Source organism: Ambystoma mexicanum, chromosome 1q, assembly GCF_040938575.1.
Source record: "Ambystoma mexicanum isolate Mex_15411 chromosome 1q, UKY_AmexF1_1, whole genome shotgun sequence".
Lineage (NCBI taxonomy): Eukaryota > Metazoa > Chordata > Amphibia > Caudata > Ambystomatidae > Ambystoma > Ambystoma mexicanum.
This window is the reverse complement of record NC_090922.1, coordinates 356,315,743-356,337,818: the sequence shown is the minus strand read 5'-3', so window position 1 is coordinate 356,337,818 and position 22,076 is coordinate 356,315,743. Positions and strand designations below refer to the sequence as shown.

The following is a 22,076-nucleotide window of genomic DNA, read 5'->3' as shown; positions in this document are numbered from 1 at the left end:
TATAAAGGGTGCCCCAGCCTGGGGTGAAGCAGTGAAAAGGGCTGAAGAACGTAGACGTACTGGGGGCGTATATTTGTTACTTTAGGAGTAACAAAAGGGGGGAAATGTAAGGGTGAGGTGGTCTATCCCGCCCCCTCAACATTCCCGAGCAAAATGGATTCGGAATTTACCAAAGGGAGGAGACGTCTCACCTTCCCATTGAGAGATCATTGAAAGACCCACATTAAATACGATGAATATAGCACATGGATAGATTAATAATAAGGCATTTGGTACCATGTGAAGACTCCATTTGGTGTTGTCCAAGACGCCATCTTTTTACTAGGCCTAAAAAGAATCTCTAAAGCGCTGTCTCTCCAATGCCCAGCTCCTGCCAGCTCCGTTCGAGCCCTGTTCCCACGGAAGCCCAATAAGGTTATTTGTTGCAAACAGTGTAACATCATATCCTCACAGTGTACATTCCGCAGCGCGTGAGATCAGAACATGCCTCTGCACCACGATCCATCGATCTCCACGAAACTGTCCGAGCCCCCTCTGACCCACCACCCAGCCAGACCATACCCCACAAACACAGACTCCCGACTCCTTTGATTCCGTATCGAACCCGTCCTCACCATGCAGAACCCCCAATGGAATTCCAACCCACATAGCAAGGCATCTACCCCAATCAATCTGTCTATACAAATGCCAATAAGACAAATAGAAGGATTAAGGCCTGAATTAAGCCCCAGGTCTAACACGTGCAACATCAGAGATGCGGTGATGGGTGAAGGGCTTGAATGCCCATAAGTCTAGTTTCCTTGCCCAGGACACTCCTATTCATATCATTGTTTTATGTATGCCATTATTCTTGTGTTATCATTCGCTGGTTTGTTAGTGTAGTCAGCTAGGAATATGTCATTCATGAACTGACCTTCACAGCAAGGATGAGCCCAGCAGACCCAGGTGCCATCCGAGTGACAACCAAGAGAGGACCAATCCAACAGAGGCACACACGATGCATCCATATTGCATCACACTACCCCAACAATTGTATCCCAGATTTTTGTACTTATAGGTTGTGTCATCTGTGATGATTTTATCCTTTTTAATGTGCTGCTCATGTAATTTTTGGCAGAGCGCTCTCAGGGCAGCAGAGTTCTCTGCATGCACAATTTACTTATATAAACCTAATTTCACTTGCAATCCATTCTCCATGTATCATTCCCTTGTGGGGTGTGTCAATCATTCTGTCTTTGGAATAAGTGGGTGTTAATTTAGAGGTGGGACCTTCACTTTTCATGTGTCCTCTCCACTGTTTATGTTTTCACTTAAGGAGGGGACTGATTCACTTTAAAGGCCCTTAATAGGTCACCAGGTCGAGATGGCATCCGGCGGATCTTTACCAGGATTTAATAGGTCTCTGGGCGTCATTATTGATAATCTTGTTCAATGCTATATTAATAATCCTGTCCATTCCAGACCTGTGGAGCAAGGCTATAATCATACCCATATTTAAAAAAAGGAAACAGGGGCTGCCCCAAAGCATATAGAGCAATTTACAAACTTAAAGATATTTGGCAGGTGTCTTAAATTAGATCGAAAAGTGATTAATTGACAAAGTGCTATCATCAATCCAATTCGATGGTCACCCAACATTAAGGACAATGGAACAGTCATTAAACCTCATTTCTTATGTCAACTTACTTGGCATGCATGGACCTGAGCATGGCCTTTGATAAGGTAAATAGACACAAACTCTGGCAAGTACTCAGGTACCTAAATTGTCCTACATCCATGGTAGATATGTTGATGGCTATTCACGGGACTAGTGAGGCATGTGTTAGAAGTACCATTCAGGGTCATCTTCGTTATTTATACATTCTAGCATTAGGTAGGGGTGCATTCTGGCCCGCTACTATTCTCAATATATATTAACGGCCTGCAAGACATACTATTAGAATGCAATGCTGATGTTGCAAAGATAGGTCAAAGGCAGCACCGGTATTAGTGTATGCGGGTGATACTGTGTTACTCGCCCATACTCCAAGAGCTCTTCAACTCTGAATAACGAGGTATACTGAATTCATGAATGTATTGGACCTGCAAGTAAATACACTCAAATCGCGATATTAGTTAGTTCCTGTGGTAAAAAGAAGATACATATACCAGGAGGATGAGCAACGGTTGATTATTTAGGCATTCATTTCTCGAGCTCCCTCTCACCTGAATCAAATTGTGAAAAGCAGTTGGTCAGTATGAGACAATCGAGGAGGGAGATTTTTTTGATTCATGAAAACATGCAAAACGCAGCCCATTAACATAATCACAAATATTTATACAGCCAAGACTAAAGCTTTCATAAAACATGGTGCCTCACTGATGCATTTCTAATGCTCACACCTTTCAAACGGTGGAAAATCTATTCTTCAAAAGATGATTAGGTCTAACTAAATCTGCATCGAATTTTGCATTCCACATGAAATTAGGTTTACATTACTTGCAAGATGAAATCATGCTTGAACCTACATTGCAATGTCTTTGTATATGAGCAAATCCCCAGGCAGTGTTCTATTCAAAGCATATTAAAAGCACGTTACACAGGATTAATGCAGATTCCGGTTATAATAACATGTTACAGTTGACTCCCCATGAATATAGTTTTACAATCTCGTTTAAAACACTATGTAAATGCCCATAGAGAGACTGTAGAGATTTGCAAACCATTAAATTGCAGATATATGACCACTGATTCTGATAAAATTCAAGATGATCTTCTCTGGAGTAATTACATTGTGGAAAGAAGCCCTGTTAAAAGAGCTTTAATGCTTCAATTGTCTGCTATTCTGGCGAGTAGATCAGATCAGTGATGCATAAAGGGTAATACTGATGTAGAAGATCTAGCAAAATATCTTTTTCTGCCTGTCATATTCTCATCTCAGATCAAGAATATTGGTACCTGCCTTTAGGGGAACTACTTAATAAAAGTAGAGACTGCATTAATAGCATAGGCAAGCTTAACCTACATACGCAAAGGGCAGGTTTTCAAGCCAGGAGCATTCTCAGTGGCTGTAGAAGAACAGCATGCATTGGAGATGTGATTTCCTCACAGGCTGACTGGCTCTGCTCCAATCTTCGTAGCTCCTCTTTTCTCCTTCATATTACCTAACACTTTAGATCATGTCACTCATTGTGCCAAACCATTTTATTTTTCTCTCCATTTGCTGTAGACCAGATGATAATTGCCTGCAACACCTCCCTCACCACACCAACCTAACCATTCCTCCTCCAACCGCTTTATATGCACTTTCACGACGGACTCGAAGAAAAACATAAAACCCCATAGCACCGCAGATACCCTTAAGGGTTGAAATAGAACCAGTTAAGCTAAGCTAAATAGGCAGGGGGAACAGAACACTCATCCCTGACCTGCCAAAGCCAGATCATGGTGGTGATGAGATTCAAGAGTCCTGGCCTTCCATAACCTCACCCCAGACCATGTGATCAAAGGTCAGGCTCTAAGTATGCTGGGGGATGAGGAGGAGACAAATCAGTAAACCAATGAGACCAGGTCCTGGGCTCCTTACCAACGGGATGAAGGGTAGAGCGATATGAGATGTGTTATGACAGAAGAAAGGGAGAAACTGTGGAGATCTGGAAGAGGCAAGAAGGAGCCGCAGAAGCCTGGAGGAGAGTTAGCCAAAGGAATGCTGGAAGGAGAAGGTGCACCGACCATTCTGGAGGACTTTGCAAGAGATCACATTTATTGAAGAGGTTCTGAGCAATCTAATGGTCTGAAGAGGAGTGTGTCCAGAAGATTGTAGCCTTAGGAGTAAGATAGCGTAGACTGCATTCCAAGAGCCAGTGAGCACCTGTGAGATCTGGAAAGAAGTGACAGTTTGAGTGCAGAGCTGTGTGCTTCAAGAAGACAGAGGACCTGCTAAGAGAATTGGAGGTAATAAGATCCCAAAACATGCATTGTTAGATCTTGACAGCCCCAATGCTGTTTTCTGGAAAATGTATTGAAAGCATCAATGTATCAAAGAAAACTACTGAAGGGTCTAAAAAACTGAGATGACGAGAGTCATGAAGCTGTAGCTTGGGAAATGTAGTAAAAGACTATGTGAGATGGAGAAAAAATTGCCACTGCATTCTGGGAGTGAAAGTATAGCATCAATGACTGCAAAAGATTGTCCCAAAAAGGGAGACCTGCTGTTGCACTTTGGGAAATTGGGTGAATTTCCTCAGAAATCCCCAAGAGAACTTATGAAAAAAGTGCCATCCTGATAATCATATTTCAGAAATTCCATCCTGACAATTTAAAAATCAAATGTACAAATATAATCTACATGCTTTTTGTTCTATATTTGCTGGCTCAAAACAGTTAGCACATTTTAGTGATCACCAGCTTTTACTGCTCGCCTACCTTTACATCATTATAAAGAAGCTTTACTCAGAGTATATGTGTACCCTGATAAACATGCATTGTTAAGAAATTTGACAGTCCTCTGGTTCTGGTCTGAAGTACATAAAACCTCAAACATAAATAGAATTGTGTCTTTTTCAGCCCAGATGAGAATATTTTCCATGATTATGGGATTAGCAAATGTACCTGTAAACATAATTATACTCATAGCAATGTATTAATATCAACATATTTAAATTGCCTTGCAAAATATGCTAGTTGCCTGCATAACCAAGTTACAGATTGTGCTCTGGATGTTGTTCCTGTTAGCTGACCCGTTTTAAATTATGTATAGCTTCATAAGGAGAATGTGTGAAATGAATCTTCAGCAAAACCGGAGTAGATAAAACCGGAGTAGATTGGAAGAGGCAGAGAATGGCTTTAGGTACACTATAACAACACAACCCCTTCCCAAATATTGCCACCTTGAAATCTATGTACTCACTCCATATTAGTAAAGATAAAGTACACTCCCAAAATAATTTGCCTGAATCAGTTGTATTGCATTGCTTAGCCAAACACAAATTGTAAAAGGTAATATTGACCCTGTCACACTTCTGCATGCCATCATAACGCACCTTACGCCTACTCCCCGCACAGCATGACAGTAGGGAGCTTGTGGACAGGTCCACTAAACCACAGACGGAACATGACACCTCAGTAGAAGATTATTGGTATGACACCACAGTGGAAAGTTTGTGATTGTCGCTGCAACTAATAAATGGAATTAAATAAAACATACTGAAACCTGACAACACAGTGATTGGCTTGACAGCACGATGGAAGAAACATTATTGGGGTGGTAGCTGATAAGAGCAGAGGCAAAAAGCAAAACGATTGCAACTTTACACATGCAGAGGTTTATCTTCAAAAAGATGGCAGCCTGTTAAATAACTGACTTAAATGAGGGGCGATGCATCTTCAGTTAGGGAGCACATTGAATGGATACTGGTGCAAAGAGGCACTTTGATCACCAACTTGATCTGTATTTACAAGTACAGTGTATTGATGAACTACTGAAAGAAAGTAACCTGCAAGTTGCAACAGCTTTTCTGGGTCGAAGGCTCTTCTATATCAGGTGGGCACTGGTAGCGAAGGTCAACAAAACACACAATACACCATCTTACTCCTTCCCTATACCCCCATTAGAGTACTGAATTATGCTGTAGGTCTGACCACAGAACAGAGCGGGACAGCGCAACCATACAGAAATGCCTAAAAAAAAGAAAAAATGGATCCCCCTTGTAGGTTCTGTGACAAAGTCCCCAGACCTATTCTGTGGGCACACAGTGGGGCTACTGAAGGGACATGGGTTTCCAGAGCAAGCAGATGATGGCCCGGGGAACATATGGGGGAACCCCAAGTTACAGTCACTGGGCAAAATGTAAGACAAAAACTACTACTGGCACTTGCCAGGAGAGACACGCTCTCACAAGGGGCACTTCGCCGCCTCCACAAGGCACCACAAAATGTAGAAAGTGAGGACTGCTAATGCATTTTGGAAACAGGGACACATATCTGCCTAGCATGCTAGTCAAATGTATTCTACAAATCCAAGTTTTTGACTAAATCATAATGATTTGTTTAACCTACTGTATGAATGTGAACTGTCTACATTGTGTTATGGGGCAGTGCACACATGAAATGCAGAAAAATATGTTTGAAACGTGGCTGCATCAACATTAACACATCAGGTAGAAGGTAAAAGATCACATTTTAGAAAGTAGTATTGTTACATGTTAGCTAATATGCAGGGAACAAGGGGGCACTCACCAGTAACTAACATAACCACTCTATAAAGCACAGATAACGCTTATTGTGGGTCTGGCTACAGATGTTGGTATTCTCTGTGCCATATGGTCACCCCTACACAGACCCACACAGACAAGAAATCTAAGATGTTTGACTAGCTTCTTGAAGACGCAGTCCATCCGCCGTTCAGATTACACACCAAGATGAGACACGAATGCCGTCCCCAGACACCCACACCAGCCCTAGGTGAGGACACTAGAATATACATGAGACATCCCAGTAAGGGCTGGGGTGGGCATTTGGAGAAGGTTGTCGTTGGTGTTTGGAGCATCTTTGTCATTCTGGAAGGAGGTGGGGTAAGGAATTGGGAGGGAGACAAGAGAAGGCTGGAGACAAGAGGGGGAGAAGAAGCATTAGCAGGTGGTAGGAGGGAGACACAGGGAGGTGGCAGAATGAGGAATAGGAGGGGTGGTAGGGCAAAGACATCAGGAAGAGGTTTGAGAGCAGGAGAAAAACAATGGGCTGGAGAGAACAGGAAGGTACAAGAGGTTAAGCTTGTCCTAAGGCAGGGGTGTAGAACCGAGACCCCAGTCAGAAGGGGTAGAACGCATGGCAGGAGGAGGAAAAAGCATGTTGACTGGCGTACAGGAGGAGCTGGACAAGAGGCTTTGCAGAGGGACGAGATCAGGAAACTGGAAAAGGGAGGTAATAAGGACCTCTTAAGCTCCTCTATGGAAAAAAGGGCAGCCAGCCCCAGTTGGCTCTGCCTGCAAGTGGAAGGCCAAACCAGGCTGTAGCTATGCCTCGTGGTGGAGACACTAATGTCTACAGGAGTTGCAACAAGGATCGGAAGTGGTTGAATCCCAGCACAAACAGGAGAGTCACTTACTCTAGAAAAAAGATGTTCCCAATTGACAAAGGGCATGTGAATGTGTGCACCATAGATGTGCATACTCAAGTGTCCTTACTCACACACTCACTTTGGACAAATCATGCAGCGTTTCAGTGCATCCCATATTCAGGTGTTGTTTAAAATGCAAACAAAACAAAGGACAATCCCTCTGCCTGTCATAGCTTTTTTTCGGAAGTGGAGCTGCAGCAGTAAGACCACTTATATCCTATCCCAGTTGTATTTGTATCCCTTAAACAGATGTAAAAAATGCTTTTTTCATTTTGCTGCGCATTTCGAAATATTGGGCCCTTTAATAGGCTGTAATTGTGAAATGCGGTGCTGTGAGCTTGTCACACAGTGTAGGGAGTATGCACCTAACATTAATGTGTGCAGAAAGTGTGCATCCAACATTAAAGTATGCGAGCAGGCTGACCAGTGCACACTTTCAGGTGCCACACAGCCACTAAGAAATGCTAAGTTCACCTTTGTCAATAAAATGGCTTGCACGTTTCCTTAAGTGCTGTGCGTACAAAGATTTTTTTTTTTTTTTAAAGTACATCCCCTGGATTTTTGTGTTTACTTTCAAAACCTCTTTGAGAATGTGCCCCATTGTGCTTTTGGTTCTTTATGTGTTAGGTTACTATGAAAGTGATCTACAATTATAAAAAAATATGAACAAAAATAAAAGCCTTGCAAGCTCAAAGGTTGGTTGGTTTTCATGTACACAATCCTACACACTATTTTCATCTACTACATATAGTCTATCTGCCACTCCCAAAAGCCTTGTACCACTTCATTTTCTGCTCTACTTACCCATGGTTTCCCTGCATTTCTTTAAACTCCAAAAACCTTAGTTCTATTGTTACATAGCCTCATTTTCTAGTGTGTACATGTCAAAGAGGCCATTTTCAAAGCTACCCAGGCAAAGGCAACAACTGTCAAGTTTTAAGATGTAAAAATTCTGTTATGTGAAATGTTAGCAGCATTCATTGCATTAAAGATGTCTCTACCTTCTGACAAATTCATTAGCAAACTGTTTAACCTAAAAGGTGAGCCCTATACTAAAATGTCCCTCCTCAATCCTTATCATCATTGGATGAAGAACTGGCCAGCCGGAATTAATCTTAGAACTTGCAGGCAGACAAATGCTTGCTAAGCAGTGGGACCTGTGGGGCACCGTGCAGCCATGGTGGGTGATGCTTTTTGGTGAAAACAGAAACAAGCATGGCAATGTAGGCAAGAGCAAAAGAGACTTTTCCCCAGGATTTCCTACGATTGTTATGCATGGGCATTTTTCTGATAAGGTGTGGTCAATGTGGACTAGTTTGGCAAGGGCAACTACTCAGGTTGCTCACAACACAGGCTGAGCGCCATGCTTTCTGAGCAATCTGGCAGCTGCCTCTTCCTGCTCCATTTGCTTTCTGGCTTCCCTCTGCTGGCATCACCAAGGAAAAATGGAAGAGAGGCTTTTCCAAGAACTGCTATTTCTATTTGCCAAGCAGCCATCTTAATTGCAGTTTTGTTTCTGGGAAAAATCTGTGTGCGGACTCCGCCAAACCATTTTCCAACAGAAAAATAGTATCCATTAGCACCATGGATAAAAGGTTCAGCTGTTAATGTCAATAGTGGCAGATTCCGAGGACTGTTTCAGCCAGTAACAACCCTCAGTCCTCCTAGAAGGCCCTTGGTACACTTGGAACTCTCATCTGGTGCTGGTGGGCCATTACCAGTCGACATGGCCCTTGCAACCTGCCAGCATCACCTTAATAAATGAAGCCCTCTTGAAGGGTGAGCATCACACTTAAGCACTCAAAGTGTGGTAAAGTACAACTTGTTAACACAGTAATCCTAGCTAAGGGTTTAAAATTACAAGTTTTTTAGCTAACATGGCGTCCTTATATAATCGGCAAAATCGGAGGATACAACGTTCATTAAACTTTTTTCACTCAAGCGGAAATACATGTTGACCACATGCTAAGCTAACTTGGGCATGCTTCAATATTTCAATTATTGAGATTTGTTTTTTAAAGAGTGATTTCTTATGGACACTTGTGCAAATCATACTGAGTGTTTTTATACTGACATGTATAGGCTTTGTTATACTCATTCAAACGATTCTGCCCTATCTAAACTGACTTCAAACCTTAAACGGAAGCTCTGGAAAAGACGTCGCGAATTGCGTGCAGCTTGCATTTCAAGAGAGCACCAAGTAGAGTTGATGTTATGGAAGATGACCAAGCCTGCAGATAGTATGGTACATTAGCATGTCTCGGAGTGATTTTTGGCTGGCATCAATGTTAAATTGATTTATCACAATGGAACAGGCTTCAAGAGTCTGCAGTTGAAACTATACTTCACTAACCAGAGAATATTCCAGGGATGCAGTTATTTACAGACTAAAGTATACTGCTTTGCTATGGTTTACTGTGTGTTTAAATGTACACCTATTTTGGACATTACCATACTGTATCTCTCCATTAACTGCATTTTTAAAAGAGACCATTTGCAAATGATTGCACATATGAAAATGTAATGTTGCTAGAAGATTGAAATAAATTGCAGATTTTCACATGTCATTTATGTTAATTACCAGTTCCAGTCCAGCCAATACTTCATTTACCCCGGATGGTTGACCAATCCAGCGAATTACACCGTAGAAGGGTGGATTTTCTTTAACTTCCGCCAATGAGCCCACTTCTAAACCATACAAGTTTGTAAGCGGGACAGGAGCCAACAAACTTTCCTGGATTGAAGCATTGTTCAATTCTCCAATCACAGACTGAACAGATAAAGAAAGCGGTGTGTGTCCAATGCTCCCATTTGTTCCTGACATTTTGGATAGACTGAAAGGTAGAGAATGGTATCTGTTATCACTGGATATATTGTTTGTTGCGGTGGGCTGCAGAGGTGGAGAATTGTGACCAAATCCAGGAGATGTGTCAACAATGGATTTCGAGGTCTCCTCTCCAACTGTAAAAGAAATAAAATGCATTAATGTTTCATGCAACAGTTCAGGGCATGAAACCACCTAACCTATGTTTTTGGGATACTTACAGATTTCTTTTTATATTTTACATTTCCTTACTTTAACAAAGATTTACTATTCATGAAATATGAAGTAACAAAGTATTGGAATATGGCCGTCTTCAGGGCCTATCAATCTAATAATAATGCCTGTCAGTTTATTAATCAGCAAAGTGCTACTTTAACAACACAATAAAATGTCACTGCAAAAGTAAAAAACGAGTAAAATACTGCAATGAAATTATACTCAAACAAGTACTAAAAACATCATACAGAAAAACCTGTTGATACCAATAATGCTACATATATTAAAGATGAATACAATAAAAAGCTCAAAGATAATCAAATCACTCAAAGGCGGAAAGATACAAAAAGCAAAACAAGTAGCCTTCCAAACCCACAATTTCATAAAAATGATAACAACAACATGGGCTTGGTCAGGGGGGAGGGGGGAAGGAAATGAATCAATCCTCCATGGGTTAAGAGGATACTATGTTTGTATGTTCTTATTGTTAAGAAAATAATAAAAGAAATTTAAAAAAAAAAAAAAAAACAACAATATGGTACTTATGTGTACTTTTATATAGTATTTGCTCTACAGTTTATGCAACTTCGTAGTCATGTACATAGTGGTGCTAACTGTAGCCCAGTTTACTGGTACTTAATTTATTAATAATATGTTAGCTCAGCCCTCATAGGATTTGAATGTGTGATGTGTAGGTTGAACACCAATAACAAGTACTAGTGCTTAAGTCAATGAGCTATCTGATTAGCTAACCAATACTGCAAATTAATATGTATGCCTCACCACCCAACAAAGGTGCACCAATTCAATTATGTAATGACCCTATCTTGAAGAGGCAAATTAAAGCTCACCTTCCAAGCGTACCCCATAAGCAAGTATGCTGACACCCCTGTATGCTGTCATCAATAACCAAACAGGCGGTATCCTGTACTTGTGCATAATATGTTATGGGCATTTATACAACACAAAATCATCTGGGAACAAAAGGCATTGGCTTTCATTAGGATGTTCCATTCCACTGCACGATTAGGGTGACAAAACACAGTTTAAAAAAAAAAGCAGGCAGGAAAAGAGGAAGCAACAGTGGGGCTACAGGGAAAGCAATGAGCGAAATATTATTAATGGGATCAGTGGCGGTAGCAGAATGCTACACCGACTGCCCCATACAACTCATACTAGTTATTAGGCGTGGGGGGTGGGGGTGGCCTGGAGCTCATGCTGTAAGGCTGCATTTGTGCTGAGCTCCGGCATCCATCCTGCAAAGATCCTCCACACAGCTTTTAAATTGCTCCACACTTCTCCCTCTCATGGAGGCACCTGCCTGGCAACCCCTGCTACCAAGAACAGGATTGTGCTGGGTATGTTTATAGCCCTGAGGCGTTAGAAAATTGATGGAGATCGGGTCCGACAAGCAGTGCCAACGAAGACAAAATGGCGGCTAACACACGGAGCTCTGTTGCACTGAATCTGCGATAAGCAGCAACAAAGCTACCGAATGACACAGGCAGTAGCATGGTGGATAGCAGCGGGCCTGCATAGCAGTGTGGACCCCCCTTGTGCCTTGTGAAGGTCCAGGTAGTGGCAAGACCGTATCCTCAACGCCGAAGAAGTGCACCCCAGCGGCTTCCCTGAAACTGCGCCCGTGACCAGGACGGTGCTCAAGAACAAAAACAAAAGCAGACCGTCAGTATGAACAGCACCGCGGCGCATATGTAGAAAAAAAAGGCCCGCAGTGGCTACTTGCACCGGAGCACTGAAAGAGGAGGTGTTTTACAAAAGGGATATACAGCAGTCATCCTATCAGGGTACCCGGCCACCAAATGAAGCGCCACAGTCCCATAAGTTACGTCGCAATGGCCGACAGCGGGCACCACTATCGGAGAGTAACTCAAGGTGGTTGGTGTTCTTGGAACATCCCCCGAGGCTGTAAAAGCCACGCACGAAGACGGACACTTGGCGTTTTGAATCGGAGGGCCGTCACAGCTGGACAATTGAGCTTGGCTTCCTCCTCTGAGACTGAAGGCTGCACCGCCTGCATTGTGTTACACAGCGCAGTCTGTGGAGGGCACGCAAATGGGAAAAATGACCAGCAGAGACTCCCTGCAGTGCAACACAGAGGAAATGGGCATCGAATATACCCAAGGTGAAGGCACACCCTCCCCCCATTCGGTGCCGGGCCCCTTCATGGGCACGCACGGCTGGGCTCTTGTGACCATGCCACTGGACTGCACTTACAGCGATGACTGCAGCTTACCGAGAAACAATTGCACCAGATCCCCATTGCTACAATGGTGATTGCGCCACCTTCCCTGGGCTACATGCAATTTTTATTTTTATTTATTTATTTATATATTTGTAACGTGCCGAAAGCTGGCAAGCATCAGGGCGCGACAAAGACAAAGAATTCACAGGACATTACAAGTAGAAAAGTAATGTAGGCTCTACGTGAGCGCACGGGTGGCGAGTGTGTCAACTATTTAAAGAGCGTGGTTTTCAGATGCTTTCTGAATGATTGGATGTTGCTTTCAAGCCTAAGGTTACGAGGTAACTCGTTCCAATGGTGTGGAATCTGATAAAATGAGGAGCCTGGAATTGTTATCATTAGAGAATCATAAGACCCAATAGAGAGTCATTACTTATTGTTACCCAGTATTATCCCTTTAGGCATGGGTGCATCATGGTTAGCTACCCATTATGCATTCAGTTTAGTTCTGATTAGTATATTGTTGAGGTAGACACTATCCATATGATTAGACTGCCACTGTAGGCATTAGCCATTGACATGTTATGCATTTGAAGAGAGAAATAGGCCCTGTTGTATGAAGGGTTGGCTTTTAGAATGATATGTTTGCATTAGAATATAGCGCTTGCCATTAGGAGAGAAACATGCTAGACACTTTGCCATTTGCAATAGAATGACACTTGCACCATATTTTAAAGTGTCATGTAGTGCTTTAGAGACACGTTATATTTGACATGTAGAGAAGATGTTATCTATGTTTGCATTGCAGCGCTTAGGCAGAAACGTATTGTTTGCAGGAGAGCAGAACGAATGAAGCCTGGAGATGACACAGTGCATATTTGAAATGACATGAAGAGCCATTTAGTAGAATGGCATGTATGCTTTGTAGAGACACATGAAGAGACTGTCATGTATGTATGTAAGTATGTATGTTGAGTGTGTTCTTAGAATGAGTTTACATTATGTTTGCGCTTGCATTGCGAGAAGAATAGCGTAAACGTGAGAAAGCATTAGGCTGGCATTTGAATCCATTTTTGATGGAGACACACAGAAGTTGCCTGCGCCACTGGGCACAGCGCGAAGATGTTATGAATTAACAGTGTACCAGGAATTTGTAAACATTTGCTTGGCAGACAGAGATAACATGAACCCTTGTCCGAGAAGGGAGGCTTATCAGCTTGGCTTCTGTGCCGCGGAGACAACACGAGGGTTGGGGCCATGAGGAGAGCGACATGGAGAGATGAGAGAGAGGTGCTTTTCACACAAGGAGTTGCTTTGAAAACGGGGACGAAGAGTATTTCGTAATGCAGACAGAGCCAACAGCGGAAGTGAACGGAGAAATAGGGAATTAGGTGGTGTTTTTCGCACCCGACACGAAAGGCCAAGGCAGAGAGATACGATGTTCAATGTCACTTTGACACTCTGACACAGGACATGCCGTGAAAGTACACGCAACCAGACTGGCAGACACGGCCTGAATATAGAATGCTTAGACAGAAAGAGACATTCTTAGAATGTAACCATAGAAATGGGTGCGTCATTGGAGACTATAACCAGAGCTGGAGAGAAAGGAGAGTGGCTAGTTCGAGGGAGTTGCTGTGAGGGAGTTGCCCTAAGTCCTTGTTGGTTGATGAGTCTTTTGGAGGATGCAGCTAAAAACTGATGGAGTTCATTCGAGCTAGCTGCTGATGGAGTTTGGATGGAGAATGCAATCCTGAGAATGAAAGAGAGCTTAGCAGAACTTGGCAGAAGCAGTCGTGTGACCAGATCTTGGGGGCCTGCCACGGCTGACTGACTGATTGAAGAGAGTAGCGGGAAGAGGAGAGACCTGGCTTGACAAATACAGAGCTGGAGACAGAGAGATACACAAGCAAATGGGAAGTATGGTTCAGGGTTAGACAAACTGATTGATTATATTTGAAGGGGTAACTTTGCTGATGGGTTGGAGAGGACATGACATCTGAAGGGGGGGGTGCCCGAGCCAAATGAGTGGGGACAGAATGGTGTGCCATGGAGATTGGGGGGACATGCATCCCTGTGCCCCCCCCCCCAGAATTATGCCCATGATTAGAATGTGACACCATCTAGTTGTTGGTCAGACACTCACACAAACAGTTTTGAGTTTGGGAAAGGGGAGATCAGACAGGGATTGTCTTAAAGAGAGTGAGTGTGAAGCATGGTGTGGATTGGTGTGCATTGAAAAGAGGTTCGATTCTGTATGAAGGAGAGGCTTGTTGGATGTTTGACGCTTGCACGATAGGTTTGTATTTTAGACTGCATTTGAAACGCATGCATTAGGAACCTGAAAGGCTTATAGTATTGCATAGTAGATTTGCACCAGAAGTATAAAAGGTGCAAATTCGATCTTGGCTAGAGTTTTAGCATTGTTTGAATTATGCTTTGGTGTGCCCAAATAAATGTATTCCATTGTTATAAATGAATCGATTCATGTGTTGTTCTTTGTGTCTTGTTATTTGTGTCCACAGTAGTAAGATAGGAGTATGTTGGTATTGGGTCAGTATTATTTGTTCTGAACAACATGGGTATGTTCCGAGAAGTAATCTAGGAGTAACACAGTGCACAAGGGGCCTAAGACATGGAAGTTGAGGGGGGGGGGGGTATAGGCGCCACATACACCTCCCCTAGGGGATTGTCAGAGATTGTCTGAGACCGGAGCATGCTTGCCCATGGGGGGGCGAGACGATGATAGGGTTTTATTTTGCAGATAGCCTTGATGGGAAACACTCTACCTAGGCCTGTAGCTTTTACTCTGGAATGGCCGGATTCAAGTAGTCCTTGCTTTGCGGATCTTAGGCTTCGGCTTGGCTCGTGCCAGTTAAATTCCTTCTTCAGGTATGCCGGGGCTGCTCCATTTAGGCAGCGATGAACCAGTGTCAGGGATTTAAAGATAAGCTCCTTTATTGCTAGCCAGTGGAGGTCATTTCTGTCTTTTGTTATACGGTTGAGTTTGGACTTTCCTGCGATGGATGAGACTGCGTTATTTTGAATTATTTAACATTGCTTTATGCAATTACTGCTGGCACCTAATAGTAGAGCATTTCCATGGTCCAGTCATGACAGGGTGGTGGCTCTGGCTATTGTAACATTGTTTTTGGTATTTCGGAATGGCCTAATACAGCATAGGAGCCTCTGATAGTATTGGCAATTCAGTTTCAGGTATGGGTTTGCGTCTCAGCTCCTAGTGAAGATTGCAAGTAGATGCCAAGTGTTTTAACTTTATTTGACACTGTGATGGTGGAGTCCTTTATGAGGGAGGAGGAATAGGCTGGGCCTAGGTATTTTAGGACTTTGGTTGTGCCAAATGTCATGAGCTCAGTTTTAGAACTATTTAGACACATCCAATGTGATTTCATCCAATTTTCGATTGAAAGATGCTGCACTCTGAGGGGACCGTGAGCAGTTGCACCTGGTATTGGTCAGGCTATTTGTGCTTGTGTGCATAGAGCTGGCAGGGACTTGGCTCCGCTTGCGCCACTCAACATAACTAGCAGTGCAAGTCCTACTCTTGCTCTTGCTACAACCACATGACAACATACCCCTTATGGTTGGAGGCCCCCATACATACGTCATGTGGGCAAAACTAAGAAGGTGATTGGCAGACCTCGTATTGACATCTCAGAAACTGGTCTGGACTGTGGAATCTGAAAGTCCTAAAGCACTTGGCCTGGCGCACCATTACAACCAAACCAAGCACACGTGACTTTGGGAAATACACTTCTTGCACCATAAACTAAGTAGTGGCAATACAAAGTGAGAACATAATAAGAGCAGAGGAGCCCGATAAGTCGTCTGCGTAGACAATTTGGACCATAATAATTTTGCGCAGACCATGGGGAGTCAGCCTGAAGTGAAGCCTCAACCGGAGGCACGACTCAGTGATCACAGTTTTGGGGTGCGCAGGCAGTGCAGCAGGCAGCAAGCCACCAAGACAGACATCATGCCTTTATCAAAAAGTAAGCAGAAGGTCAACAACATGGACTCCTTTGCAGGTTTTGGAAGAACACAGGCGTCGACCTCGGCAAAGTGTGGTGCGGGTGAAGCGGATAAAGAACCGGACTAGAACACAAACTAGATGAGGTCAAAATAGATGTCCAATTATTGCGCCAGGATATGCGGTCACAGGCGGAGTGAATCACGAACACTGAGGAACTTCTAAAAGACACACTGCCACCACCACCGATCTAGCCACCAGGCTGAAAACTCTTGAATCCAAAAATCGCTTTCTAGAGCAGAGAGCTGAGGATGCAGAGGGTCGATCCTGCAGAAACAACGTTGGGGTTCTTGGCATACCAGAACACACGGAAGGCAGAGACCCTACAACCTACATTGAAAACCTGTTCCTGCAGGAGATCGGCCAAGGCATATTATCGCAGGGATTCGCAGTTGAAAGCGCTCACTGATCACTACGAAAGAAACTCCCACCTGGGTCACATCCTCGCCCGATCATAGAAAAAGATATTGAATTTTCGAGACCGAGAGGTGTTTCTGCAGTTCTCAAGAGACAGCGGGGTGATACGTTGAGGCGTGAATGCAGCCATCTACCAAGCTTATACCCCTTTGGTACAACAACAACGGAACCGATTCATCTCAGTTAAAGCCAGGCTGCAGAAAAAGGGGATTAGATATATGCTCAAGTATCCAGCAAGACTTAAAGCAATACATGAAGGAAGATCGAGGCTGTTTGAGACCCCAGAGGCAGTATCAATGTGGCTGGAGCACAATAACCTAGACACATATGAAGATCCTATGCAACAGCAGATGAGGACCAAAGCCACTTAGAAGGCAATTTACTGCAAACATCACCATACCCCGTCGAGATAAGGAACACGGACATGGAAATTGAGTGTACACACCGGTTCTGACAGTGGCGACAGTGCAGTTATAGACTCTACCAGAGGCCCTGCCTGCAGCTGCACAACAGCTTAAGACAGGGCATATGCGAAGCCGTGGAAACAGCAGCTAGTATGCCGGGGACCAAGCCCACTGAGCTCTGACGGGATTCACCCCAATCAATACGGACAATCGTCAGATGACATTTGTCAAAACTTCTGGCTGGTGCCTGCTTGGGAAAGCAAGCACCAGCAAGCCAGAACAGACCACATCTCTTGGGAATAGTTGGAGCCGCAAGTTCCGAGGATGTTTGTTCAAGTTAAGTTTGATTTACCCAACCAATGCGATTTTTCACAACTATTGTTTGATGGGCTGCATGAGACTGCAAAGTGTGCAAAACTGGTTAATGTCTGCAATTTGTATTGTACTGCCCTTACTTTTGCATTTAGGAACGCCCTGTGAAACTGTGTACCAGTGCTTGTTTGTTATGGGAACATTTATAAAACATGGCACAGATTAAGATTGTCACATGGAATGTGAGAGGCCTAGACACATACATACGTAGGAAATGTCAAGTCATACCTTCAGCGCAAAAGGATCTCAATAGCCCTGCTACAGGAAACTCACTTGACAGCCAAAGAACAAGAGACAGTAGTGAAATGTTTGGGGGGCACAGTGTATGGGGCCCCATTCTGTAAGTATGCGAGAGGTGTCCTTACATGGGTCAATGGTTTGCTTCCATTTCAGTTACTAACCTGTGACAGAGATACAGAGGGCCGATATGTTATCCTTAAGGGGTATTCAGGTAGTGTGGAGGTGGTCGTAGTCAATTCATATTTCCCAAACCATACTATACCAGCACACATTCAAACAATGAGCGCCCGTTTAACCCCCTACAGGGATGCCTTCTGTATATGGGGCGGTGATTTTAATTGTGTTCACGACACTGCATGCAATAAGTCCAGACCACTTCAGTCCCGATCTTCCCCAGCCACAACAGCTCTTAATACTACTTTGACTGAGCTAGCCTAAGCAGATGTATGGCGAGAGATCCATCGAGACTTGAAAGAATACTCCTATTACTCCTTCCCAGAGGACCTCCACACGAGGTTAGACTACATCTTTGTGAGTACTGAACATCTACAAAACTTTGCAGGCGCAGAATATATGTGCTGCGTCATATCAGATCACTCCCCACTTATTGTGACATGGAATCGTGAGACACTGCACACCCCTGTTCCGATATGGCATATGGCCACAGATGCACTATCAGATTTAGCCTTTCGAGAACAACTTCGCAAAATATTAGACCACTTCCTGGAAGAAAACATTGGCAACATTGAAAGATGGGGGACTTTTTGGGAAACCTTGAAAGTGGTCACTAGGGGAAAAGGTATTGCACGGGCTGGAGGAGTCCGGCGACCGTTGAGGGCTGAGCTAGATGTTCTGGATGGCAGAGTAAGGGAACTAGAGACATTACAACCTATACAGCAGTCCGCGGGCGGGCCCTTCGGGAAGCCTGGCTTGACCACCAAGCCACTTGGGAGAGATTATCATAGTTTGATTATGTCACCAATACGGCACGTAGACATGCGGAAGGAAACACATCAGGAAGACTCCTTGTGGGGAACCCTGGAGGGCACAAACTGCGATTAGTGACATATTTGCCACTTATTATGCCACACTATACAGCCGCAGGAACCACATCACAGAAATCAAACTTCCAAACCTCCCTAGCAGTCAGTGGGACCTTCTGGACTAACCCTTCACCTTACAAGACCTGGAGGAAGCAATTACCGCATACGCTTCAGGGACGACAACGGGAGGCGATGGCCTCCCCGCTGAGTTTTACAAAACATATGAAAGTGCAGTTCCCCGATACTTTCGAAGGTCTTCGAGGAGACCTCTGCAACAGGGAAACTCCCAGACACAATGCGAGAAACATGGATAGTTCCCATCCCTAAGCCTGGGAAACCTGCATATATATGCAATTCATACAGACCCTTACTTCGCTATGCTTAATTGCAACGTTAAACTATGGACGACAGTGCTTGCGTCTCGGGTTCGCCAGTGCATAACAACGCTAATACACTCGGACCAGACTGGGTATGTGCCTAGTCACAGCACCATTTTGAACTTACGCAGGTTGCAAGACATAATCGATCAGACAAAAGGGGGTCCAGAGCAACACGTAGTAGTATCATTAGATGCAATTAAAGCCTTTTATTAATTGTATTGGGAGTGGATAGAGGCTGCACTGAAGGGTTTTGGGTTTGGAGAATATTTTAGAAGATGGGTCAAAATACTCTACACTTCCTCCACCGCTAGAGTCAGAACGGGGCGACACATTTCCAAGCTGTGGGACATTCAGAGGGGGACTCGACAAGGATGTCCTCTTTCCCCTATGCTCTATATACTGGCACTAGAACCCATAGCGGCATACCTCAGACAAGAATACCTCGAGGCTGGGATATGCATAGGAAATAGCAGTCACTTAATCTCAATGTACGCTGATGACGTATTGCTCTACCTATGCCAACTGCATCACAATTTGCCCATAGTATTGGATGTACTGGAGGTCTTTGCGAGGCTGTCTTCCTGGCTCCTGTTTCCTGCTAGGAATGTTACAGACTTAACGAGATTGTCCGAAACCCTGATCGTTCCCCATATTCTTCCAAGCCCTGTAGAAGGGCCAGTACCGAGGACCGTGGGTTGGTGAGGTAGAGCAGTGCATCGTCCGCAAACAAGCTTGCTTTATATTCCTGTCCACCCATATGTACGCCTGTTATATCCCTACAACCCTTCTGGCCAATTATGTCATGAGCTTGGGTCATGCCCCTAGATTAGCCTCTAAGAATTCGTGGACCATGGCTTATCATGCTTGGTCTGTAACACGGAACGAACCATGTTTAGGCTACGGGGGGAAAGACACTTCCTCATCACCTAAGATGGCGGCTTAAGGGGTTCTATGGAAAGTAACCGTCATGGTCTAGTGCTTCACACTCACAGCATATATAAGCCCCTCCTCTCACCTGCTCCGCGCTTCGCGTCGTCTGCTTTGCAGTGTACGCTTACCGCGGCTCCAGTTCTCGTCACAGTTTTGCTCAGCCCACTCTTATGATATCCTGTCTTGGTTCCATAGTTTTTTCCCTCTGTAGTTAGTGTACATCTCCCGTCACTTCCACAGTATTTCCCTGGTGTCTGATTTTAGGCAGCATTCTCGCAAGTTGCCTTCACGGTTACCTCAATACAATTGCCGCGCTCATTCCTGTCAGCGGAACATTGCAATTTCCCTCAGCAGTTTGAAGCCTGTTGCTTCGTCAAGCGGCAGTTACCGCAAGTATTGGCTGTTTGTGTTGTTGTGCCCTTGTTTTTAGCGTGCCTTTTCAGTCAGCGGAGTTTCATGGTTTTTGTAACAACAGTAACACGTTGTTCCCCTGTCAGTCAGCCCTTCCACACATGCTAGGTAGTATTACAATTCGGTGACAAGGTTGTGAGTCGTCAATTCTGGGGAATGTTACAGTTGCTTCCAGTCAGTAAAACTACTAGAGTCATGTTATTGGTTGTGGAAAGTCTTCTTCACGAGTTAGCATACACCACACGTTTAATGTGAAAAAGAATTATACTTTATCTCTGCAGTTAACCTTTTTTTTTGGCCAATTGTTCACACGCATATTGAGTTGCTCCTCATAGTTGGGTTGGATGAGACTAGGTGTTCATGCACGTCAATATAATGGAACAGCTTATCAATAGTATCTAACTCCTTATCTATTCCTATCACCCCATTCTTTTCATGTCACGCACACCTGCCATCCTTCCTTCCCTCAGAAAATCGCATTTCATTTCCCTTCTTCAGAACAAGCGCCCCTGCGTAGAAGCAGGATGGAGAGCTCCCAAAAAACAAACTACAGGTAACGCCTTCCGAAGGGTATGAGAGATAATTCCTGAACGGGTGCATTAGACTAGTATACTAAGGATTACTGAATGTTTCTTGTAGATCACCAGACTGCATAGATTAACTACGCACACAAAGAATAGCACCAACCAGATTTCCAGAGAAGTGCTCCCGCAGAGTTTCTGAGGTAAGCGTTACAAATTACCTATGGTTCCATAACCAGTGCGTATGGTAAGGGTGACAAGGGACACCCCTGCCTGGTCCCTCTATGCAGCTTTACTGCCCTGGACATGTCTTCGTTAACCACCACTCTTGCCCTTGGTGTACTGTACAGGGCCCTGATCCATCCCATCCACCGTTCTCCCATACCTATCTCCTCGGTTGTATACTACTTGAACTTTTCACAATTGACCTCGGGAGAACGGACCCAATTTAGAAGGTCAATTAGGACATATATGCGTGGGGAAACCCCCCGCAACACTCCACCCAATCCAAAACCCCCTGCAACTCCCCGCCCAATCCCCTTATATTTATAATCCAATACATATATAAAATAATTAAAATAATATAAAGGTCAATTGTGCAGAAGGTCAATTAGAACCACTATAATTGGGTCAATTGTGCAAAAGGTCAATTGTAAAAGGTCAATTTGGGTAATACCATCTCCTCAAGGACCACTTCCACAAAGGCACAGTTGACTGTCAAACACCTTTTCGGCATCTAGGGAGAGGACCAAGGCCCCCTCTCCTTGTGTCCTGTGGTCGTTCAGAATATGTAGGGTTTTCCTTAGGTTATCAGTGCCCTGCCTATTTTGGATGAACCCTGTCTAGTCTGGGTGTATCAGGCGAGGGAGATGTATCTCTAGGCGAGACACAAGTCCGGTCTTTGCCCTGCTTGGGGATTACTGTTATGAGTGCTCCCAAAATGTAGGGGGTATATCCTGCGGTTGCC

The 22,076-nt window shown here is 44.1% G+C and overlaps 1 protein-coding gene across 9 annotated transcripts in view; it reads right to left on the bottom strand.

Moving 5' to 3' along the window:
• Positions 1 to 22,076, bottom strand: part of CYLD (CYLD lysine 63 deubiquitinase) — a 1,796,774-nt gene that overhangs the window by 830,180 nt on the left and 944,518 nt on the right. For 8 of the 9 annotated variants that reach the window (XM_069639469.1, XM_069639472.1, XM_069639478.1 and 5 more), the window contains one exon: positions 9,679 to 10,058. In XM_069639469.1, the coding sequence (XP_069495570.1) occupies positions 9,679 to 10,058 (380 nt within the window). The remainder of the gene's footprint in view (positions 1 to 9,678; positions 10,059 to 22,076) is intronic. The other variant, XM_069639490.1, reaches the window with a different exon arrangement.